This window comes from Poecile atricapillus, chromosome 1, assembly GCF_030490865.1.
Source record: "Poecile atricapillus isolate bPoeAtr1 chromosome 1, bPoeAtr1.hap1, whole genome shotgun sequence".
Classification (NCBI taxonomy): Eukaryota; Metazoa; Chordata; class Aves; order Passeriformes; family Paridae; genus Poecile; species Poecile atricapillus.
Window position 1 is genome coordinate 156,078,201 of NC_081249.1, and position 26,114 is coordinate 156,104,314.

General features: G+C 36.5%; 1 protein-coding gene across 2 annotated transcripts in view; it reads right to left on the reverse strand.

Annotated features, from left to right (window-relative positions):
• Window positions 1–26,114, reverse strand: part of BAZ1A (bromodomain adjacent to zinc finger domain 1A) — a 64,391-nt gene that overhangs the window by 17,325 nt on the left and 20,952 nt on the right. The window contains exons 4-18 of one of the 2 annotated variants that reach the window (XM_058838440.1): window positions 20,358–20,459; window positions 18,333–18,420; window positions 16,444–16,578; window positions 15,795–15,897; window positions 13,637–13,803; window positions 12,751–12,846; window positions 10,232–10,370; window positions 9,637–9,783; window positions 7,143–7,238; window positions 6,790–7,014; window positions 5,959–6,124; window positions 5,571–5,684; window positions 4,805–4,929; window positions 2,614–3,222; window positions 134–297 (exon numbers count right to left, since the gene is read on the reverse strand). In XM_058838440.1, coding sequence (XP_058694423.1) covers window positions 134–297; window positions 2,614–3,222; window positions 4,805–4,929; window positions 5,571–5,684; window positions 5,959–6,124; window positions 6,790–7,014; window positions 7,143–7,238; window positions 9,637–9,783; window positions 10,232–10,370; window positions 12,751–12,846; window positions 13,637–13,803; window positions 15,795–15,897; window positions 16,444–16,578; window positions 18,333–18,420; window positions 20,358–20,459 — 2,476 coding nt within the window. The remainder of the gene's footprint in view (window positions 1–133; window positions 298–2,613; window positions 3,223–4,804; window positions 4,930–5,570; window positions 5,685–5,958; window positions 6,125–6,789; window positions 7,015–7,142; window positions 7,239–9,636; window positions 9,784–10,231; window positions 10,371–12,750; window positions 12,847–13,636; window positions 13,804–15,794; window positions 15,898–16,443; window positions 16,579–18,332; window positions 18,421–20,357; window positions 20,460–26,114) is intronic. The other variant, XM_058838449.1, reaches the window with a different exon arrangement.

A 26,114-nucleotide genomic window follows, 5' to 3' on the forward strand; every position in this document is an offset into this window, starting at 1 on the left:
ACTTTTTGTACCCATTACTGCATACATTTAATTTAATTATGCTTCTAGTAAAACCACTGCATGCAAGAGTTCTCATTTAAGTTACAGACTTGATGGCACCACTATGTTCCTACATTCTACCATTTACAAATACCTTAATAGCCCCCAACGTTCCTTGGTAGATCCTGTCTTCAATGTCCAAAAGAAAGTCCCTAAGTCGCAGTTCAAGCTGCTTCTCTGCAGAGAGGTGAGATCCATCATGGACATTCTGCATCCTTCCCCGTCCTATAGGAGGTCTGACATCAATCTGAGGTTTTTCTGCGAGAACAGCAAGTAATTTGGTGTTAGCAGATCTTGTTCCTTTAAAGAAACGGTTGGCAGAGAGAACAATAGTACAAGACAGAACAAGCAGAATACATGGGTTCAAAATTCCCTTCCTGTAGCTAGGTGCCAACACCAATATCTGTGCCAACTAAGGTATCTGATTCAACCAAGCAGGGTAATGACGACCAATAGATGGCCAACAGATGATTGGCATGCACTCATAACAACACATAAAAGAAACCCTTGCTAATGTAAAAAGTTTTTTTGTCTTAAAATTCCTTCAGAAGTAGTAAATAAGTAACACCAACCTTGCTCTAAGTGCAAGGAAGAAAAAAAGAGAGAATAAAGTCACATTTCTATTACTTGACTGCTCTTACTTTACAAGAGAACTCTTCAACTGTCTTTCCTGCATGTATCTTTATCATAGAAACACTTAAAATAATCATGTGAAAATGAAAATCATAAAACCTAACAGAACACAGCAAGATAAAATCTCTTTTAAAAACCTAACCTTAAAACAAAACAAAAAGACATGATACAGGCACAGACAAGACTGACTGCATCCTCTAATTAAAGGCAGGGAAGAAAAGAGCAAGACAACATGATAATTTATGAAAACAAGGTGAGAGCTGATGATGATGGACCATCAAGTAAAAACTTACTCCCAAGAGAACTCAAAATTCATGCAAAAACTCAAAACCCACAGGAAAGAGCTGAAAGTCTGCCCAAATCCTAAATTAGTGCTTGCAAGTCTGCATAGGTGATGAACATTTTTGTTCACAGGATTTACCTTAAAACCTTTGAGTGCAGTGATAAGAAGCCACATGCAACAATTTAAGGGCTATTTAACAAATTCAATAAATAAAGCTGTTGCTAAAAAAGCGCAGGATGAATTTCTAAGATGCTCTCAATTGCTGAAACAATTCCCTGTAACTGAAAGTAATCATGCAAATACTCTCAAAATGTAGACTAGCAACTCTAATGCCTGGATGTGGGAAACGTCCTTTTTAAGTTTAAAAGCAAAGAAGAAATGAAGTATTTTTCTTGAGCAGAACCAGAAAAGCAGCCTCTGCTTTTCAAATAATTGACAAGGAAACACTAGCAGATGCTGGAATAAAATCAAGTAATAGCACAAATCAATTTTATTTCCATGCTTTTTTGAGCAGGAACTGGAAAAGGCAGAAGCACAGCCTACAGTGCAGGAGAATCCCTCTTGTCCTGCAAGTCATTTGAGTGAATGCAATAGGGCAGCATCTGGAGTCCACAGCCAAAAAGCTCCCAACCAAGTGCATCTACATTTGGCTATTTATCCCTGCTTACCACACAGTGGTGTGGCACCACTGGTATTGGACCACTGCATTTGAATTTTCTTGATCTCTATTAAAATGAAGCTCAAAGCTGCCTCTTTTTTTTATTTTATTTTTTTAATGAAAATCAATGTTATTCTTCAGTTCTAACATTGAAAGAGAAGAAAAATCTATGACTGTGGACATCAAGTTGCTTCAGAGCAGAAAGCAACATGCAAAATACAGATAAAGGTGCATCAATGAAGAAAATAAGGAACCATACAAACTCAAACATATCAGAAGATGATGGAGATTTTCTCACCAAAAAAAAATCCCAATATAGAAAAAAGGCCTCCAAATAAAGCTTAATTACTATGCAAAACCTCTGTCCTGTGCTAGTTTCCACCAAAATAAATGGGAGATCAGTTATTAATTTAGCAGTATCAGATGTGCTCACTATACACATGCTAGGAAAACAGAATTTGTGTCTGCTGTGGATGACTCTCCCTTGCCCCAACACAGATAACCCCCAATCCTCAAGGTAATGTGTTGTAATTAAAAACAAAATGTAATTTCTTGAGTCTTACCCTAGGGAGTCTCAGTTTGGTAACACTGTTTACCTACCAACAGACTATAAGCAAGCTGGCTGTAAGCCTGTATGAGCAGAACTTTATCAGTGATTGGAGACAATGCCTTGCCAATCAATGGCAAAATACTTGGCTAGGAGAAAAAGGAAAAACCCCTAAATCCTAGGTCTAGGATAGTTTCCAGTATACTCCTATGTTTAAAAACCATAAAACATCTGCTATCCTGCTGTTCCCTTCTGTAGTGAGTGTCTGCCACAGGAAGCAAAGGGAAAAAAACCCAGAAAAGAGTAGTAATATCACAAAATGCCACTGCACTGATGTTAATCCATGTAACAACCAATACAGCTACACAGCTTTTTAGCACATATTCATTTTATTCTCCGGTTAATCTTTTTCCAAAGCTAAAATTACTTTAAGACCAAGAACCTTTCATTTACCTGGAATATGGAATTTCTCCACAGGAAAACTGCTTAGTTGTTCATATATTCTACTTTTCTCTTGTAAAAGAGTTTCTTTTAAGGCACTCTCCCTATGTCCTCGGGAATTGAGAGCCTCTAGGAGTTGGTCCAGTTGTTCCCGAGAACTGTAAAAGCACCAACGGTTTGGTTTGTATACTGGCCTTGGCACCTCTACGACAACACTGGTGTGGGAATCTTGGTCAATATTGGAGGTAGATTCAGAGGATTTCAAAGACTCTCCAGTTTTACTGAATACCTGAGGTTCATTTGTGCAAGACTGTCCACTATTCTGAAAGGAAGAGGTTCGAGGCAACAACATGTCTTCTGTGAGACCCGAATAGTCCTCCTCTACAAACAATCCAGGAACAGAAGGGAAAATCCAGTAGCGTCGGTAGAGACGGTCACGACCCAGTGGGGTGATATTTGTGCAGGCTGTTGCATTCTGAATCTTTTCTAACAGTTCCTTCTCCTTCTTTTGCTGTTCCTGTTTTAAAGCTTCTTCATCTTCAGCAGTAAGAGGTTCACTCTTTTCACAAGTGGTCTCTTCTTGTCTTGTAAATTCTTTATACCCATTTTGCCCTCTCCTTCCTAAAGTTAAAAGGAGTACGATAGCAATTAATTTACAATTTCTTTTAACCAAAAACTCAAGTATAGGGCAGGCTTTAGTTCTGTCCCTTTCTGGTTATCCAAACTTACACTGTCAAAAGACCATCAACTCAGCTATGAGACAGTGCTGGTTTTATTAAAGAAAAACTCAAGCAATTAACCCCCGTTCCCTTGAAGAATGGGCAGCCATTTTAAATACACCTTCACTTTGCAGAAACTAGACTAAATCTCCTTTACTGGCAGACACTATCTTCTTCAATATCATACAAAAAGAACCAAAATTTTAAGGATGCAAAAATTTATTACAGAAACATCTTATAAGGATAAAGTAAAAGTCTAGAAATTTCACTACTGAATACAAACTATGATTCAGATTTTATTTATCATACTCAAAATGATCATCTCAAACCCCTAAAGGTCTCAAAGAAAGACCAGAATCCCTACATAGCAGCTTTTATGGTATACTCAGATATCTTACTTGATCACTTTAAGTTTTAAATGTATTTACTATCATTTTCCCCCCTCAGTTTGTACCAGCTGAAAATATTTCAGTTCACATCTTTAATTTACCAAAGTATTAAGTCCTGGTGGTCATCTAGAACAGTATGTCTCATAACTGATGCATACAACCTGAAAGGTGCTGTCAGCACTCAAGTTCTATATGTTTCCAGTGTAACCTTCAGTTCCCTAGTTGTAGGAATGAAATAATAACATTTGTTTGTCATTCAGTCACGATGCCTCAAAACATGGGTATTTGAGAAACCTGAAAATCTGTTTAGTATCTCATTGCTCTGCCATGACAAAGCTGTACTAACATGTAAATCTGTATTACTGAATGACTCAGAATTTCCACCCCAGGTAGCGTTAGGAATTTACAAGTTTGCCACTTAAGTCCACAATCATCCAGGACTCACTGGCACAGATACCAGCACAAAGCCTTCCCAGCAGAAAGACAGAGATGAGCTAGCAGTGCAAAGCCATCAACAATTCATCCTCCTGTGGTGACATCTATGTTTAGTTAGGAATACCAGGCTGTACCATTTACTACACTACAGCTCTTACTAGCACACTGCTGAGGAAATTAAATCTAGGTATAAGTCTGGTTTATTCTTGCATAGGAGGCATGCTCTGCTCGATTAACAAAGGCAAACTACACCCAAATGCCTGATCTAACATTTTCTTTTGAAATACCAGTTGGTTTTGCAGAAAAAAATCTCAAACCCACACCCTCTCCTATTAGATGAAACTCCTACAATTCTCTGTACGAGGGCAAGTACAGGGTTTTTAGGCAACACCATAACAATTTTTAGACCAAAGAGGAATCCACACAGCACGTATGGAAGAAGAAACAGAAGTGTCAAAGCTCATACAGCTGACCATAAGAACTACACCAGGCTGGCTCAATGTACTTAATAGCCCATTATGATCATGTTCAAGTGTGGTTTTTTTTTTCCTTAAAAGAAAATTACAGCAAAGACTTATACTTTTACTATAAAACGCAAGAGCATGCAAGGTGCATACATGCAGGTGCACAGGTTCACAAACAAATTCATTATAGCATTACCTCTCCGTCGTTTTTTGTTTGGTCCCGGCTCTTCTTCATCCTCTGTGGCTGTGTCCATGTCTTGCTCTTTACGTTCCATCTCTTTGCTCTCTGTACTAGTATCAAGGTCTTCCCGTTCCTCCTCCCTGACACAGCAATATAAACAAAAGGTGACTAACTAACCAATTGTGCAATGATATGAATGATAAAAAATACACAATAAAATATGACATCTTTGACACTAAGAGTATTTTTATCTCCCAAGTACTTAACTAGTAAAATACCTATAATGCTCTTAAAAAATAAACCGTAAAATACAGACTATATTAAAGCCCAAAAGAAACACACTGAACTGTAAATGTGAAATTCTATATTAAAGACTAAAACCTGCTCTTTGGTACCCACACTTTCATTTGAAGAGTATTATTATTATAATCAGATTGCTTTTGGAGACATTTTAGTGTAGTCCTACTGCTGTAAATTTTTTTCATGTCTAAGAAAAGTTTCCTTTCAAAATTTATATACCATTCTGTAAAATGCCTGTTACACATTTTCGCTTCATCTACAAATATAATTAATAACCTGTAGAAACACAGGCAATTTTTACAAGGTAACTTTTTTACCAATTCTACACCACTATGAAGCAATATAAAATCAACATTAAGGACAATATACTTAGAATATACCTTTGTATATGATCAAGTCAATGAAACTACACATGTGAGGTCTGGCCACAAAGCTAAAAAGTGCTATATGATATACATCACAGTAATATTATGTATCATACCCAACAGATATTTCTACAGCAGGAATTCTTTGCTCCTCCTCCTTCAGCTTTTCTTGTTTCTCTTTCATTTTTAACTCTTGTTCTTTTAACCTTTCTTCTCTTTTCTTACGTATCCTAATAGTAAGAAGGATATAGAAAACAAGTTGCAATTAATCTACAGTCTGGTCTTGTCCACATCTTTTTTCTTTTATACTAAAACATCATCCAGAAATAGCAGCAATATGGGAAAACACGAACATTTTGCACAACAAAGTTTCACTCCTGTCTACTGTCCCAGGAAACCAGCATAGAACAGAAACATTACTACTGTTTCTCATATGCCTTCTGCAATCAAGGGATTAATCTCATTTGTAGCACCAAAATTTAGTTTTCCATATCCTAGTTCTACCTTGCTGCTGCTGCCTCTCGTTCTTTGCGATGCTGCTCTGCCTTTAATTCCCGAAACTCCTGTTTTGCTTGTCGCAGCACATCAACAGAGTCCTCAATGAAATCTCGAGTGGAGACCAGAGTCAGAAGTTTCCCACAGAGAGCATGAAGGATCTTCATCTTTTCTCCTAATAAAATTTGAGCCAATGTTTATATTTCACTATGCAATTTATAATAAGACTCTTACAAACTCCAATTTGGAGTCTGTAGATTTGTTCTCACTTAAGAGCAAGTGAACAAACATTTGTAGTGCACTAGGTGCACTCACAGAAACATTTCCTCAAAGCATATCTGCTTTGCTCAGAGACACAAGCCTTTATTTTTCATTTATTAACTTTTACCACCAGAAGAAGTAGTAAAATGCAGCATTATCTTCAAAATAAAGATAAAGGAACAATAGATAGAAATTTTTCACTGTTTCCAAATAATGAACAAAAGACCCAAATACAAATAGGGGGGAAAAAAACAGGGGTTGACTCAAACAACCCACTGGCTTCTTCCAGAGAGATCCCCTTACGCAAGTAACACTAACATTTTTAAAATGAAATTAAAGAAAAGCTACTCAGAAGTAACAAGACTGCTTAGCTTTTCCATCTCCGATGTGGTGGGTTGTGTTTGTGGGGACTGAAGCATAGGGGTGAGTGTTGGTCTACATATAACCCGCAGAGATCCTTTCCAAACTCAGTTATTCTATGATGCAGTAAATTTTGACCATTATTAGTCTGAAGCAGTTGCAAAATTGATCATTTATTCAGCAATCTAATAATCACTAACATGTATTGCCCTTTATTACCTGGTAACAAATCATATACTGAGGTACTTGAAAGTTTCTTCAAGAGACCAGGATTACTTAATCTCAGCTCCATGCAAGCATCATCAGTAGTATCAAACCCTCCTCGTTTCTGGTAACGGTATTTTGCATTGGCTGATGTTATATCAGCACCTGATGCTAGAATGTGAAGTCTGAGAATCTCAGAAAGAGTGCAGCTATCAAGATCCAAGTTTTTCAAATTGCAGCCTACAGTTGAGAAGAATGAACAGTTATTTTATATAGACATTTAAAGGTACATAAAAATAAAAATAGTTCTTTAAAATACAGAGAAAAATAATAACAGTAACAAAACAAGAAGTGAAACCCACACATACCCTGATGTAACTGGGGCCAAGCAGCTGCCAAAGTTGCAACTGCAGACAGAGCAGATTTTGTGGGGTCTGCATCTTCATCCAAAGCCTCTGTTAAATCTTTAAGGAAATAAACACTTTATTCTAGCGCAAATTAAAACTTGTACTGTGGAGGGGAGGAGAGGAAGCTGTGTTTTTAGAGTTGCAGACAAAGCAAAAAGAGGGATGACATTTACAAATGCATCAATGTATTCAAAACTCAGTTCAACATCCAAAAAAATATTTACAGATCTTTAAAAGCAACTTTAAAAATCCAACTAAAAGCTAAGGACATGCACGGCATGCTATATATAGTGAGAACACCATATAAGCTGTTAAAGCAACTGCAACACACAAAACATGCACAATGGCAACAGAAAAGGCAGCAAGAACAAACCCAGAACACGCTTGAAAGCGCAGACGAGTAGCAATGCAAGAATGCCTGTATTTCCTTTCCTCTAATGAACTGTTTTTCTCATCATAATTTTGTTTTTAGCAAGCATAACTCAAACCAATCATGTATTTTGATACTGGCTATCACCATTCACTTTATACTTTCTATCTGTAACACGGATACAGCCTGTTCTGCACAAACACAATTACTAAGACATTACAAATAAATCATACTTCACCAAATCAAGCACCTGCACTTAATGATCATCATACATACTTGATCAAGCAAACTGACCAGGAAAGCAGGGAAGTGAAAGGGAAAAACAGCAAATTCCTGGTTCTTAAGCAAAAGTTTCCTCAGCACTTACAGGTATTTCTCCAGAGGGTTAACAGAGTATTTTCAGCACTGTATTGCTGTTTCAACAACTTCACTTTATTCAAATCCAAATAATTAAGCAGCTAAAGTCACCAAGTCAAAATAAAACCGCAAATACAAACTATACATAAAATGCAAATCCACAATAGCCCTCTACAGTGATTAATGTTGTTTGAAGACTGTCATCCAGACACTGCAAAATTAATCTCTGCACCTCCCCTCTCACTTTAACTATGTAACACACTTTGAGAAAGTACTGTTGACCCCAAAACTGCACATCCGTGGTGTTCCCTGTTGCAGAAATGCTGCCTGTACAGAATTTAACTGAGCAAACATGCTGACTACTGCTAGTTTGGTTAGCCAGAATTACAAAGCCAAGACTATGTAACTCTTTTACGGGAAAGAAGATGTCTAAACAAGAGTGACAAGAAATGAAAGTTCTGAGGCAAGTAAAACATAGTAAATGAAGGGCCTTACCCACAGCTCTGCTAAACCAGGAACAAAATGCAGACTTTTGCAATTGTCAGCCCAATGATGTCAAATTAAAATATGAAAGTTACATTATATTTTTTTTGATCAGCCATATGAATAATTTAGAATCTAATCAACTATTCTACTGACTACCTGATAATGGAACTCTTGCTTGTATTGCCAAGGCAATACTCTCAGTAGTTAACAAATACAGTTCAATTGCTGAATTCAACAGTAATTAAAATACAGTCTAAATTCATTAACACTGTTTCAAATCTGTAACTTTATTCAATTAACAAGAGCAGCCTCTGTTATTGAAGACAGTGCCCATGCTTTATATAAAAATAATTTATAGACTGGACATAAATCTTAAGCATGAAAATAAACAATCTTCAAAGGAAGAATTAAAGGAACCTTCATGTAACTCACACATCTGGCTTGCAGGGGCACCACAGAGTTCACCTGACCTCAAACAGGGAGTGCTCTTACGTACATACCTCTAATAAAATAAAGGCTAGTTAGGATGGGTCGAAGGTTCTCTTTTAGTGAGCAAATTTGGCAGTCCATAAACACAGGACCACAAATTTGTAACAAAACCTGCACTTCCTTATGATCAGTGGTTAGTATGCACTGAATGCCTCTGAAAAATGGAGCAACATCAGCTTTAGAGCAAAGACCAAAGTCAGAGTGATTGTGAGAGTCTTTACTGAAAGAATACACATGGTAGTATCCAGGAGATGTGGATGCATAACTTCAAGTCTCGAAGGACAATGAATATTCAATTCTCTAATACAGTTGTGCTGGAGAGTTTTAGCTTTTAATCCAGTTAGGTACAGATTTTTTTGTAGATATGGCATCTTTGAGAAGACTTAGGAAAATGACTTGTTTCCTGACCCTCAGGAGAAACATGTAACAGTGCTGGAGGAAGAGGACAAAGGTAAAGATGCTTCCTGCACCTCTAAAACACAAGCAATGCTGTTAAAAGCTTATTATGCTTTGCTGGATACAATCATAATAACAATGAGCTTCCTTTTTCTCTATTTCCTCTCCCAGACCCTGCGGTCCATGCCCAGTTTAAGGCTTTAATTTCAGATAAAAGAGAAAAAAAAAAAAGCCCATTTACATACAATATCCATGCATAATAAGACAAGGTTAAAAAAAGGAATGCCATAAATCATGCAGCTTAAAGTTAATACCAATGCAATTTCAGCTTTTCAGCAGTAAAATTGAAGATCTGACCTTTGGTCTCAGCATCAGCTATTTGATCTTTGGCCACTTCCTCCTCCTCTTCGGCCATTGCCTGAAAGATGGCAGTCAGGAAGAAAAACAGCAATTCACATAGTGGGCCTTCAGTGTCATTTCCTACAAGAGCTTCCTCTAAAACCTCTGTGAATAAAGTTTAAGAAGTGTCACTTTTGCCGTAAAGTTGGAAAAAAATATATGTACTGAAGAATGAAAACATTTTTTTTCCTTCAGGTATGATAATTAAATTATGTTTCCATAATTTACTGCATATATTCCTAGAGTGATGGTGTCAGAAAGAGTGCTGACTAAACATTGTTTTCTTAATATATAATTGCAAGAAAAAAGTAAAAGTAGATATTTTAATAAGCAGAGTAACAACTTGTACACCAAAATTACTTTTGATTTTACAAGTCCCTTGGATCTGACCATGAATTGAAGACTGGATTGATATGCATGTGTTAACACTGACAGATGAAAGCCACACAAAAAATTCTTTAGTAGTGGTACTTGTGTGCACTGAAGATGTTTGGTTGTTTGGTAGAAGGGAAACCACCAAAGTGGGCACCTTGCCACATAAACCACAACTTGCCTAAAGTCACTCCTTCAGGAAATTCATCTTGAAGATCAAAAAGTTCCCCAAAAGCATGTAAAAACTCCAAAACCATCAGAGCATCACCGAAGATTTCAGGAGGAAGTCTTGTCTTCACTGGCATTGGAATGGGAAGTTCCTGCAAACCAAATGGGAGCACTTAATACAGTATTTGGTTTGTGCAAAGTACACAAGTGATGAAAACCAAAGAGTCTATTATTCTAACTAATGTATGTCTTGAGTTTCTCTACTCTTTACTAAAAAGAGTCCCACAGGACACATGGTCAGTTATCATGGTAACACTGGTGACAGTACTAACTTTGGAAACCAAAGAGCATGAGACTCGAATGCGAAGTTTTTGAGAAAGAAGTTTACTCATGTCTATGAAGTTAATCCTACTACAAGTTCAGAACATTGGCTGTCAAGATTTTTCTTTTACACCTGTATTATTTCACAAGAGTTTTGAATTTCCAGATTTTTGCTTATTTTGCAAAAATAAACATACTCTTAAAAGTCACTTATGACTGCTTGCAAAGACAAGCAAACCAAACCCCTATCACATTCACATAAAACAAGCCCTTCTAATATTAGGATATGCAATATCATGTCTAACTACTGTGTGTTCTGGTAGTGTTTTTTTTGCATTTGTAAAGCACTTATGGTAGCTGAAGACATAAAGGGAGCTGATGTAACCACATAACAAGATCACTTAACAGAGATCATCTCCAAATCACAGATGACAATGTCTAACACCTTTTGATTTTGAAATTACTATCTTCATGTAATTCTTCAAGATTTGTCTTCGCTTACTATTTCTTAGCACACATAGTTGAACAATTTCCAGAATGATGTCACTTTTCTGTAAGTGTGGTAGTTCACAAGTATTAAAAAGAAGAAAGCCAAACACTATGCTTCAGAAGAATACAGCAGGGTATTTCATAAACTTCCTGAGAAGGGAATCTTTTCAAAAGAAGTTCCCATCTAAACTCATCTTTATTTATAGTCTTGTCAATTCACAAAATCACAAAATAACATATTATTTTGAGTTGGAAGGGAACCACAGAGACCTTCAATTCCAACTCCTGGCCCTGCACAGGACCATTCATGTAAAGAATCACACCTTGTGCCTAAGAGCATTGTCCAAATGCGTCTTGAACTCTGTCAGGCTGGTGCTGTGACCACCTCTCTTGGGAGCCTGTTCCAGTGCTCAACCACACTCTGGGTGAAGAAGCTTTTTCTAATATCCAACCTAACCCTCCCCTGACACAACCTCAGCCATTCCCTTGGGTCCTGTCCTGTCATCGCAGAGCAGAGATCAGTGCCTGCCCCTCCTCTTCCCCTCACAAGGAAGATGGAAATGCAGTGAGGTCTCACCTCAGTCTCCAGGCTGTACAGACCAAGGGAGCTCAGCCACTCTTTCATACAGCTTCCCTTCCAGCCCCTTCACCATCTTTTTTTCCCTCCTATGGACACTCTCTAATAGCTTAATGTCTTTCTTATATTGCAGTGCCCAAAAACTCACACAGTACTCTAGGTAAGGCTGCACCACCAGAGTAGTGGGCAGAGTAGAGCAGCAGTCTCACTATAGTGATGACGCTGCTTTTCCACCCCTCCTTTTTTCCTTCCAGTAGAAATACAGCAGCACTGTTTCCACAGCTTGCTCTCATTTCAGCAATGGCCTTTTCCCTTCCTTCAGCTTTTTTCCCCTTTCTACATAGCTAAGAGTTTTCACTCCCATCTTCAATCGCTATACAGCTCTCCTTGCAAAAGTGTTCAGCTCTCATATTCCTCCCAATCGATGCTTCCACTTGAATTCATTTAACACTCTCCTTTATTTCCACTTGCCCTCCTTGCACTTGTTACATTTCCGTTTATCTCAAGCTTTCACCCTTGTGTTTCTGACAATTTTTTCCCTTTGTCTATCCCCTTGCCAAAATCAATCCCAATAATATATAACACTAGAAAATCTTCTGTTATGCACATCCACACCATACTCTTGTGTGAAACCTAAGTTCTTTGAGAAGCAAATTCTTGTTTACTTTCTACAGGTTTCCAGTACCATCATGAAAGATGCTCATTAAACATGATATATATAGTATATAGGTACAGTTTGAATCAAAAGAATGCCACAGGATATAACAAGCCAATGTCTTTTCTAACTTTGCAGCCAAAAATTTAGTTTTTTCATTACTCAAATCTCACATTTGTTCTAAGCGAGCTCATTTTGTATATTTAACAGAAAAATCAAATATACTCATTACCCTCCACTCAGTAATGCCAGCACTTAGAACATACTCCATGTAGACTGAGCACAGCCTCTAATGCTTTTCTGGAAGTTGAAAATGCAGAGGCAGATGATCCCATTAACACTGCCACTGGGAAATATGTATTACACACTGCGGGTGACTCACAGCATCTAGCATTCCAATCAGATCTAGATTTGCCTCTGCATTAGGGAATCTAATCCATCTGGGGACCCTGCAAACTACAATATTTGGCTATTCCAAATTCAATCATACCTTAAGGTCATCACACTCCATATCTTCTCTAGGCTTACTCCACTGTTTCAGGTATTCCACATATTTTCTTTTTTCTTCACGCAGCTTCTCTCTTTCCTGAAAAAAAAGTCAAAATTGTATATAAATATTGTTACATGGCCTTACTGCAATTTCTAAAACTGCACCACTTACTATTCAATCACACTGAAAAGTAAAAAATCACATTTAGTTAGTATGCAGTAATCTATTTATTTCTATTTTGTATATAATGATACTGGCAAAAGTATTTAAATGAGGTGATACTTTGTTGGATTAGTTGCTACTTTTGTTGGGAGGTGTTTTGGGTTTCTTTTTGATGGAAGTGGCTGAAGAAAAAGTATAAAAAACTAGACAGCACTTATGAAAGTTGCCCCAAAAAAGACCATCAAAAAAAGATAGTGAATGTGGCTGTAGTAAAATATAATGGAATATATAATTTCTTCATATTCAACTTGACAAAGTTATTTAGAAGTTATTTAGAAATTTTCATCCAAAGAGAATCCACAAAGAAACCCACAACCATTAGATATGCTGTCAATCTGATGCTGAACAGATTCTTCAAAGATAGGACAACCATTAAATTAAAGAGTTTTATGCATTATTGGCAAAAAAAACCCGAGCCCACCACATTTCTTCAGAAGCAAGTTCAAATTCAAAATAAACTTTTTGGTAAGCTAGAATTACAGAGAATGTTAATCAGAAATACAGCCCATCATCAAATCTTGTAACTGCCTATTCTTCTAAAGTGCATTTTTAGTAACTGAAAATGATAAATGGAAAATAACTTGAAAAAACGACTAAGAAACAAAGAAACTAGAAAGACATCATACTATTCCTATATGAAACACATATACTTCAAAAGAATTACTTTTTCCTTTTCCATTTTGAGTCTCTCTTTCTCTTCCTTCTTTTTCATCCTTTCTTCTTCCACAATTTTCTTTAATTCTTCTCTCTTCTTTTCCTTATCTTCTTTCTCCTTTTTCCTAGCTTCTATAGCATTTGCCTTCTCTTGTTTTAATTTAGCTTTTTCAAAAGCTATAAAGGAAAAAACCAAGTTATTTTTTCTTTTGTAAAATGTTTTACTGATAAATAGACTGATCTTTTTATAATTACTATATGAAAAAGATATTGTTATGAAGACTGAATTGTTTCCACACCAACCAGAAATTCAAACACTTCTAAGTTCTTTACAGAATCAAAGTTTCAAGCTTATGTGTTAGACATGTTTTACGAGGTTGTCAACAGGTAATAAACTTAAATATATCTGGTTTTATGAGTATACAGAAGGTGATTTCTTGTTTATTGGTTTCTATCAATTGACACATAAAGATGAGAACTGATTCCAACGTATAATTACAGCAACATATTTAGTAATGACTGGTTAATAGAAGCATGTCACAACCAGATGTGGCACACAACCATGAAATTGCTGTGATAGTAACAACCTTTAAATAAGTGATCTTTAAATATTTAGTTATTACTAAATTACTTAGGTCAATACTTTTAAAACCTATGTAGTATGTTTTGTTCCAATTTTACTTCAGTTACGCAGTTTAAGCTGAACTTTAAATTATATTAAATGCTACTGCTAGATGCAGATTTCTTTGCAGTCATGTGTAGAAGAACAACAGGATATAAATTTCCACTTTCTGTGCACAGTGCCTATCAGCCCATACACAGGCTAACAAATAAAAGGGGGTCTTACTGTTTTAATTGAATAAACAGGAAAGCTAGGATCATAAGTGAATGAAAAAAGACCCTTACTCTTATCAAACAGATAGTACTAGCAAGAAAGATTTTTTTTGTATTTTCCTATCACATTCTGAAAAAAGGCTAGACTCCTTCCACAGATAGCTATTGCACATACCAGCAATGTCTCTACCTGGAAAACAAATGCACCAGTGAAGCTCATCCCCTGTGTCTTCAACATACTGAGAAGGTTAATTTTTCAAGGTACTTGGTATTTTGCTACCTTTTCACATTGTGAAATGTGCCTCAACTAGTCTTCTAGAAGCTGCAGTTTCTGTCCAAACAGGAGAGGAAGCAGCTTTGATGCTGATCAGCTGTTACCTTGGTCCATGCTGTCATTCCCAATACATGAACAAATAGACATTTGTTGTGCAAGAATGTGGACACACAAATTTAATGGAACACATGAAATTCTAGTGTCCCCATCTCCCATAAAGGAAAGGCCCAAAGCAGCATCAGACAACTTTCCTGTTACTTAAGTAGATATTGGACTAGGTAATTTCTAAATGTCCTTGCCATCTTAAAAAATTCTATGTTCAAGGAAATGGGAGGCTGGAAACAGAAGTTCACTAAAGTACTTCCATAGATGAAAACCTTTCCTTAGGAAGGACACGAGTCCTTACAATGCAGAAAAGTATGTCCTTGTCTGACCTTTGTCCTCAAGAACACATACCAGTTTACCTAATTAAACCCAAACAAAAGGCATAAGGGTCCCCTTACTTCATTTGAAATAAAATTTAAATTGATCAGGAACAGGTCAAAACTAAGCCAAAGTAATTAAATCAGTCCAAACTAAAAATCTCTGAAATGATTTGTGCTCTTTTAAACCAAAATAAGTCAGAATATATTTCAGTTCTTTTAAATTTTGGGATTGTTGTAAGAGGAAAATGCATAAATGGAAAATCTAATAGATTTGTGTTATACATCCATGCTTTGATATACCTTCACCTGGTAAAATTAACACATAACTTCACTATCCAAGCTTCTACAAAAAATTACTTAGGTCTTTATCTCAGAGATAAATCAATATAGTTGGACCACAAGCTTCCTACATTTCCCTAATTTAGTCAACTAACAAGGGAAAAAACCTCAAAAACCAGGAAACAAGCACAAGTAAGCTAAGTATTGAAAAGGGTACCTAGCCATTGTGGCATGGCAGTACACTCTTAATACATTTTCCCTTTGAAAAGTACAACCCCAAAAATACTCTAATTATGGCCTGCTCTCAAACCTGCAAAAACTGGTTCTACTGGTCATATTAGTAAACTTCAACTTACCTATGGCCTGCACATCTTCTTTTTGCTTCTGGAACCTTGCCCTTTCCCTTGATACTTTACTTTTGCTTCCTGGGGTGTTTTGTTTAGGTGTAATATTGTCCTCCTGATAAAGAATTTGGAGGTGGAGAAGAAAAAAAAAAAAAAAGAACATAACAACTACAGTGAAATGACCAGCAAAAGATAATCCAAAACTTTCAACTGGTCTCTAGAAAAACAATGAAGTAGTATAGTGACAAAGAGTCTCAGTGTTTAAACATAGGCAAGTGACATATCTGTATCTGAGTGTAAGTGACATAATTTTATCTGAGAGTTCAAATTAAAGCTTTTTAGAAAATGATTTATTAATCCCAGAATGGACAAGTACTCTGTCTGTCATCACACCACACTGAAAACACTAGTTTCTTGATGGAATCCCAGAAATAATGGCAAAAATAAGAAGATAACATATCAATTATGATACTTTTTACCAGCTTAACTATAAAGCAATTACTTTAAGAGAAATTGTGGAATATATCCCAATTGCCCTCAAAATAAAAAAAGCACAATGTCAACCCTGTATTTTAAATGATGTGAAAACTCAGACAAATGGAAGAACTTCATAGACTGTGCTGATGTGTCTTCATCTGGGACTAAAAATGTCATTACTTACAAGACTTGCAGATGCCCTCTTTGGAGGTCGCCCTCGCCGTCTGCTTGCAGGACTGAAGATAAATGTCGGTGGTTCATCAGGAAAGAAATAGGAGAAGTTTTGTTCTGCTAGATTGTATTTTTCAATTGATGTTGCCTTAGAAAGAAAGATGAAAATAGATATCCATTGTGAAATTCTTACCTTTTTATTAATATGAGCTAATTAAGCCAAATATTAGCTAATTAATCAATCATTAATTCACAAAAGAAGACAGTAAGAGTAACCATATCCACAACTGTTTAACTGAGGATAAGAAATAACACTCTGAAGTAGTCTAAGTGAAGAGTTAATCCACAAAGTGGAGAATGATAATAACGTATGCAGCACACATCTGAAACTAGAATTTGGCTTCATTTGGTAAGATATTGTTTCTTTATATGCCTTTTAGCAAACACAGCTAGATAGTGTCTTCCTAGCAAGTTACTATAGTGTGTCAAGAATAAATTTTGACAGATAAAGCAGAAACTTAATTTATCTAAGAATTACATAATTCTCTATTACACAGGTACTTATTTCTGGAGGGAGAATTTTTCTGAACTGTTGAACTTTCTTTTCAAGTCTACTTTCTCAACCTGATGACTTCAGGAAATCTGTCCTTATTGGACAATAGAGATGAGGCTACAAAGGAGACATTCCAAATAGGACATGTTCACATAACTCAAATGCAAGGCAATCAGCAAGAGGACAAGAAGACACTCCACAGAAAGCCCAAATAAAGCCAAGATGACAAATACACATAATATAACAATCTTCCTGATGTTCCAGAAAGCATCACTAATAGAATACTAGTCCTTAATGTGGTACAGTGAACTGGGTCAAAATGGCCACTAACAGGCCCAAGGAATGGGGTGGTTTATCCCTTTCAGCTCTATTTTCTTGTATTTCCATTTCTTTACAAGAGACAGACTCTGGAGTTACAAATTTATTTAAAAATTCATTGCCTTTGTTGTTTTCCACAACTTTCAGAGGCAAGACTGTCACTGACTCTCATCTCTTCGAGCCTTCCTGTGCAGAATGAGCAGTTACATAGCTGTATGAGAAAATAACAAACATAATAATAAACCCTGCTGCTTTCTAAAAACAAGAAGATAGCGAGGATTTCAGGTCAGGCTGCAATACACAGTGAAGGAGTCCAGGATCTCTTGTGGTAGAGCAAGCAAGGCAAGGGAAATTGCTGCCTTGTGGGAAAAGCTGCTCAAATTCTCAATCACCTTGTGCCCACGAAGATGTCAACTTTAGTCTGAGTTGTACTAAGTATCATCATGTATCTAAGATTACAAAAACTTGCATAGTCAACATCCAAGGCCTTATCAAAAACCCATTACAGCCACCTAAACTCTGGTACTTGTCTCACTGAAGATCTGGAGACTGAATTCAATCTATTATAAAACATTTTCCAGCTAAAAGCATTAAAACAGAATAATATTGGTTTACTGTACCAACACAAACGCTTCATTTTTATTTGACAGCTGCATACCTTGAAGAATGAAAACAATTCATGTGCTAGACTAATCAAAAGTATATTATGCTTTAACAAATAAACTTTTTCTAGGTAAATGCTCTTTTTTTATTTTGAGAACTTTTTAAAACTAGTAGCCAAAGAAGAAATTAAAAAATTATGCTTTATATCCAGGAAAATTACCATCTTGTTTACAAGCAGAAGTTAAAAACCTGGTTTTGAACAAAAAAGCAGAAGCATTCACCTTTTATTTTGGAAAAGTATATTATACTGACAAAAAGCTAAATTTTATATAGTTTTAAAAAGGAGGTCTGAGCAGCTAGTAGAGAAGAGAAAAAAAAATCTAATTAGTGTCAATATTCTATCCCATAAATTATTTCTTCTTCCTTACCTTAGTTTTAATTACTCCATCATGTGGTTCACAGTGTTGTTTCAGAAAAAGTTTAAGTCTATCACGAGAAAAGAGATGTTTCCTCCGGCTGCAGTAGGAAAGAAAGGTAGTATTATCAACTAACATCTTTATTCATGTTTAAGTACAGCCAAAAGTATGTGCAAGAATGCATGTAACAGACCATATGATTTATCTTTTTCTTTTTTTCTTAATTATAAATAACACCTTTACTATTGTAATTAACAACCATTCTTTTAAACCCCAACTGAATTAAAATTTTCCTTATGAATAAAACAAAATCCAAGTAAAAACCATAAACAGTTGGTTTGTGCAATTTTTATTTTGAAGATTGTTATGTCCTCTTTTATAAACACTCATGTTTATAAGAGATCCTCCAAATACTTCTTGCAATTCCTAAATAAAACCCAAATCTGATTGTTTCAGAAGAGAGAGGGGACAAATAAACAGGGACAGCAGGAAAGCAGCATTCACATATCTCAAGCAGGAAGACAAGCCAAAAAGTGACAAGGTGAATTCATGGACATCTCAGTCTAGATATGCCACTACTCTCTACAGGACAGCATGCACTCTACAGGCTCCTGGCATTCCAGGGAACTTGCATTTCTTCGTGGGAAGGAAAAAGCTTCACTACACAGGAGCAGCTAACAAAAAAACAAATCCTGATTTGTGCTGGAACTAAATGGCTTGTAATCATATAAATTGAAGTTTGTTTACAGCATCCAGTTTATATGAAGCTTTGATGCACAATCTACTCTAAACATGTATTTTAAGTGAATTTGCAACAAATTTGTTATTTAAGAAGCAAAATATCTACACCTGTCTATTTTATAACAATCTGATTGCCAATGCCTGCTCCAACATTTCAAACCAGAAATGTTACCAGAATGTTCACAATGCCAATAGCTCATTATTAGTGTTGTTATTATTATTAGAGGTCTCAAAGCTTTTTCCACCTATTCCACCAATCACAACAGTACCCAAGGTATCACAGAAGTCAGTGTTGCAAAATGCAGAATATACACTAATTTTCTTAAGAAATTATGTTCTTTGATGTTTGATCTTTGTATACTTTCAAGCCTAATCAACACAAAGGTTTTTTTAGAAAGGAAATTTAATGCATGAAACAGAGACTTTGGTTGTTAGCTACTGTAAGTGATGTCCAGGTGTTAGAAAAAGAAATGATTTGTTGGTAGAATTGCCTTGTTAAGGTTTAGGGCGGGACATGCTTTAGTGGCCTCAGACCTGGGGAGACGTTAACAAAGCTTGGGAAGAAGAATGCCCACTGACAGTGAACATGAAGAATGCAGAATTTAGGGGTCACAAAGGTACCTAGCAGAATTCTCAAGGTAAGGAAACCCAACCAAGCAACTGTACTGAATCAGCTCCAACGGGGTAAAAGGCAATTCTGCAGGGGGAAATCTGTGGCCACCAACTCAGGACCACTGACACAAGAAACTCAGACTCAAAAGGAAAGACTGAGCATGCAGACTAATTACATAAGATGCAGTAATTAATCAATTACTTGAAACAATTAACCAATAGAAAATAGAATACTAATTAGTAAGAGAACTATGTAAACTTGTAGCCAATGAACACTAATTCTTTTGATTGCTAAACATGCTTGATTTATGGAATACCACTGATCACCTAGGCTTGTGCACCTCTGAAATAAATAACTGGTATCCCTCTTGAGTGTGTAATTATTGGCTTGTTGCACACTGCGTGCAACAAATCCAATTTTTGCAAAATCCTATTTTTGCAGACAACAGCAGCAGGTCTCATCTGTGCGCCAATGAAAGCAGAAATGTGCAAGGAGTTGGTACCTATGTTAATGCTAGCAAAGCTTGGAATCCTTGATACAGAAGGCCAGTATTACAGTATTTTGTTCCAGTGTTTTTAATTAACAGCTCCAACATCGTTTTAAAATGCCATTTTATATCAAAAATGTCTTACACAACTCACAGTTACAAAGTACAATTTTAACTTCCACATACTAATTTTTACCTTAGTTGAGATGCTTTAACAATAACAGGTTCATATAAGTGTTTCTTAATAGGCTGGACTTTGTATTTGAACAAAGAAGGATCAATTATGGCTTTCTTCTCCCTAAGGAAAAAAAATTAAAAATTAGAAGTGTACATTCACATATCATCAGCCTCATATTTTACATATTTAATATATTTATATTCCTACACAATGGAACGCTTGAAAATATCCAGCCTGTAACTTCCACTGGTACCAAAGGGGGCCTATTAATTTGTACCAACTTTTCTGCTACTATATTTAACTCTGCATTAAAACCGGCTCCTGCAAGGAACAGGAAGAACAATGAGGGATGTTTTCTTAGCACAGAAATGGGAGATAAGAAGGGAAGGAAGACAAGTAAGGATACATCCCTGTACTTCAGAAATTGTCTCCTTAATACTCTCAGTACTTATGATGGCAACAGAAAGACAAGAAAAGGGAGAAAAAGATGATGAGGAATGAGTCCAAAAGACAGAAATAAATAAAATTACTAAAAAAGTAGCCCTTGATCTACCAATTACATTGCAAAACAAATAAAAAACACCTAAAATATTTTTCCAAAATAACACTTTACCAACAACATAAAGTAACAGAAAGTAACAGAAATCGTAAGGCAACATATCTGCACTTCAAAATTAACGCTTGTCAAGTTACATGCTTTATCAGCCAAAGCCCGCTTCCCTTTTACAGGTATTGCTACAGAGAAGTAGATTCCCCCCTGACCACCCCGGAAAATATTTCTTCAGTTTTAACACAACATTAACTGTTTTGTTACGCCTCTTCCTAGGTGGATAACACCCAGTTCTGGTGTGCTACCAAAATTCACTCCTTTACAAGAAAGAGAAGGGATTTGTCATAGACAATATACTTTAAGAAGAGTAGTGTATTTATGGACAGACTTCATGAACAGAGCTAAACTAGTAAGACTTTATTTAAATGATGGTACATTTTGGCATTACACAACAGAACTAACTTCTCCTGAGGTGACAATTTGTAATTGAGTTGTATTGCTTTATCAGGAAGAATTCAGTCATCATCTTATTTCATCAAGAAGGAAAGTTGAAGCATGTAGATGAACTAGCAGATTTAAAAATATGCATTTCATCATTCCCAGTCCTTCCAGCATTTTCAAAATGCTTTCAGGTGGAGTTTGTGACAAAATAAAACAGTACATCACTTGCTGTTCTTTAGCCTTGTGAAAAACATGCACAAGATGCTGAGAACTGTACTTTGCAATGCTGCTGAAAATAAAATTCGCTACAATTCTTGTTTTTCCCCACTAACTCTGTGAAAGAGAAATACAAGAAATGTTAACATTCCAATGTCTAATAAATACATTAATACAGATTAAATGGAACAGTACCTATTCACCATTAGTGTAATTTCAGATAAGAAAAATTTGCAAAGTTCTCAAGAAAAATAGTTTATAATGACTAAATTATCAGCATAATTAATAATAAATGGACTGACAAAAAAAAGAAGACAGACTTGCATACAGCAACACATCTACTAGACCTACAGGTAAGTGCTGTGATATGCATGCAGTGTCTTGCAGGATACTGCATGCATATTACAGCTGAAGTCTAAAGTTGAGTCACTTAGACCAAACACAGTTTAAGAAATGTATCAGAAAAAAACCCACCCAGCTATTCATATTAGCAAAATAGAGATCAACTGTAATCCAGTACACTGGCAAGATTTTAATATCTCTACCTAAGTCTGTTAAATGAGCTTTCATATTCTGGTCATACCATGATTTGGTCTTCCATGACCATCTTCACTGTCAAGACAGGAAAGTTAAAGTAATAAAGGCTGTCTCTAGGAATTTCTGGATAGTATGAAAGACAAACTTGCACCTCATCACACACCTCATTGCATTTCCAGTCCTTTAGTCTAGCAAGCTGAAGAATGATCCAAACAGATAATGTTCAGACACAAAATAAAAGGCATCAGAGTACCAATATTAAACCAAAAGTATATCAACTTATTTATACCTTTTGAATAGATTCTAAGCTTCAATACTGTCTGTAATCAAATTCAGGGCCCAAAGAATAATCAAATTTTCAACTCTATTGTTAATCTTTACTTCTTAGTTTAAGCAAATATTTCTCAGTTTCAGTGGATCATACATAATAGTCCAAACATAATTTCAAAACACAAACACAGTACATTTTTTCTGCTTAGTTTCTGAGTTTCCAGCTATTATCCCAAGAAGTAAATATATTCCTGATATCCTCCTCCAAATTTATAGCAAAAATTCTGCTTAGTGCAAAAGAGGAAGAAAAAGGTCACTCAATACACACAGAAAGCTTTAATAATTATAGAGATTATCTAGCAGCTTTGGCATAAACTAGTATTATTTTTGGTAATATTTTATTTTGTAAAGCATTATATAAAACACATGAGAGTTAGCAAGGGTTGGACTCATTTCACAGCAGAGATCCCTTACAAAAAATCTTCACAGCACAGCTCTGACACACAACCAAATCCAGAGGAAAAAACACAGATTATTTTGTAATTTAGTAGGTAAAACCCGCAACTGACTCATCCATATTACACTAGTTTCTACTGCACTCAAGTGAACGTGGCTTGTACTTGTGTCAGAATTTTGCATTTTTAATAAGGTTATACTGAACCACTGACAGGTAATAATCTCATCAAGCCTTCAATTACTTCGGCATGGTGACCACATGACCTGAACATAAATTTCTTCTCACACTACTGCTATGCTACATTCTGACAGCACAGTACTAAGAGAGCAATATCAAGTAATTTCTGAGACCTTGGAATCATAGACATATTAAGGTTGACAAAGGCCTCTAAGATTGAGGCCAACTACCAACCTGGCTCACCTCCACAACCCCTCCACATCTCAACCACTGTGCTCATCTCTAAACCACATTTTCAAGTGCCACATCCACCTGGCCTTCTGAACACTTCCAGGGATGGTGATTTCATTACATCCCTGGGCAGCCTATTCCAGTGCCTGGTGTTTCAGTGGAGAAATTTTTCCTATTATCCAATAAATACCTCTCCTGGCACAATTTGAGGCCATTTCCTCTCATCCTGTCACTTGCTACCTGGGAGAAGAGACCAACTTCCACCTCACTACACCCTCATTTCAGGTTGTAAGGAGTGCTAAGGTCCCCCGAGCCTCCTTTTCTCCAGAGTAAACAAACCCTGCTCCCTCAACCTTGTCCTTCTCAATTACCTTGCCCAGGACACCTATCTACACCATCTGGTCTGACTCTTGCCACAGCTACTTGTATCGTACTGTGTCAACAGAAGCAGAAAAATTGCACCAAAAAATAGTGAGAGTTATAGGATCCAGAATGCTGTCCTGAAGTGCTAAAAAGATTGCTATCCCACTTTCTGAGAAAAGGCAGTGGCTTTTCTTCTTCTCTTTGAAATTCTCTTCTCTCTTAAATTTGGGAATGGAAAAAGCTCCCTTGAAGAATGCTAGTGAAATAACACAATCATTTATGGTCTCGTCACACTCTAGTGCAAGCCTTACACAGAGGTAACCTGTCAGTAAACTGATCCCCATAGCAAGGCCGCCTCTGCACATCTTTGAAGATTGCCACTGACAAGCAACTCTGTACTGAGCAATAATAACAACTGCCCATTTGGAATTGCAAATATTTTCTGGAACTTAAATAAAATTTCAACAACAAAACAGAGCAACCTGAAGACCATTCAGAACAACACTCCAGGGACAAGACAACAGCACTTATCAACAAAATCCTGACTTTTAACTTTTTGGTGAAGATTTTAAGGTGTCTTTGATCCAAGTACTTTGGTCTTTCCTTATAGCAAAAAGAGAACTACCCATCATCATTATTCCTGGATTTAAGCAACGGAGAAATGAGAGAGGAAGAAGGATAAGAACAAAAAATTAAGAAAGATTTATTATATTGAAGATGTTGTATAGCTTTAATGACAAGCTATGCCCACATCTTGACATATCCAGCTCATATTTTTTTTCTCCAAATAAAGTTTAAAAACTCATTTGAAGATGGTAAAAGGCCTGTATGGTAAGGTACCACTGACCTTATTTCCAAAAACTGTTACTTCTTATATATCAAAATTTGCAGAAACAATTAGCCCTTGCCCAAAATTAATCTCCCATTTGAATTGAACAAACACCCAAATTTACTGCCATAAACCAGCCAGCAAACCATGAATATTTTTTTTTTAGTATTTCTGATGATCCTTGATGATTCACACCACTCATAGCCCTGGCAAAAGGAATGCCATGAATAATTAAGTTGCAGCTGAATTGTATGCATTTGGCAGCAAAAGCCCTTCAACCTCCAGGCTGCTGCCAAGTGCGAAAGCCAACACAAGAGTTCAACATTACCTTTAAAAGTCTAGCGGTTTAAGGTATGAATACTGCTATTCCATGTGACCACTATGCTACAGTACCTGAGGCTCCCAGGACACAGTACAAATGTTTTAAGAATTTAGAAGATTGCTACTTTTTTGCTTTGTAAAGCAGGCCTTAAAAAGCAGTCTGTTTTTCTGAGAGAAAGTAAGAGCATCAAGAGCAAAGTAAGAGCACCACCCCAAATTTTACTGCAGAACACAACAGAAAAGGTCAGCAGGAACATTTGTACAGACTACACAGCTATTTCTGCCCCACGCAGACAGGAGTAGGGTCACAGAAAGGCTGGGATCTCTAATGACATCTATTTTCAGTTAAGATTCTCTAGCCTTACAGATTCTTTAGGAAAAATATTTGCAGATGGCCCATCAATCTGTGCTGTGCTCCCCTCCCCCTCCCTCACAAACACCCTGAGCATCTGCTGTACCATTGTTTAACAGCAGTGCAGCTTTGCACAAAGGCTGGGTCTCAAAACCTGGAGATTTGTGTGCAGGCTGAGGCAGAACTGTCCTGCACATATCAACTTGACACTGGTCCCAAGGTGACTAACATCCATACTATCCACATGCAAGTCTCTCCATAAACAGCAAAATATAGTGTCTGAAAGATTAGGGCTGCAAAACAATGTCATTCAGTTCAGTGGGATTTCTTACTGTTATGAGTAATGGTATAAGGAATCTTACTTGCCAGCATACAACAATTCACATAAATGCTTTACTTACAGATAGGTTTTCCACGTAGAGCAAATAATACCTTTCAAGTCTGCACATACCCAGAATATATCTAGAAAATAACCATTACTACACTCTCACTTTTGTTATAAACAGACTTGCTTAAAACTTACAGTAAGTATTTTAAAGCCGCAAGAGGTTTGCAATTTAATTTGCAGCATAAATGTTAGTTAGATATGTCACAGACTGGTGCTTCAAAAGCCTGTATAGTCTCACAAGAATTCTCCTTCTAAGAGAAAATAAATTATTTTCCCTCTCTGCACAGTCAAAATAACTAATCAGCTGGGGAGAATCACAGACTGATTTGGAGTGCAAGACTTAGTCTTACCACCAGCTCTGCATGCACGTAAGTGACAGCACTGTAACAGGATCAATCCTACAGTCAGCTCTGTGCACGCTTGCCTAATTCCAAGAATAACCTCCTTTCAAATGCTACATGCCTTTTGGAATACTGGAAATGCATTTATTTTTTCAAATATGTAGGACATCTTCATTAACAACTTAGACACTACCTTCAAGAGAGAGCAAAGGAATCTAAAAATTATTTATCACATGTTATTTTTTTAACCAAGTGAGGAGCTCCACCCTAGTTATTCTGGGCAGGTCAGGACATGACTTCAT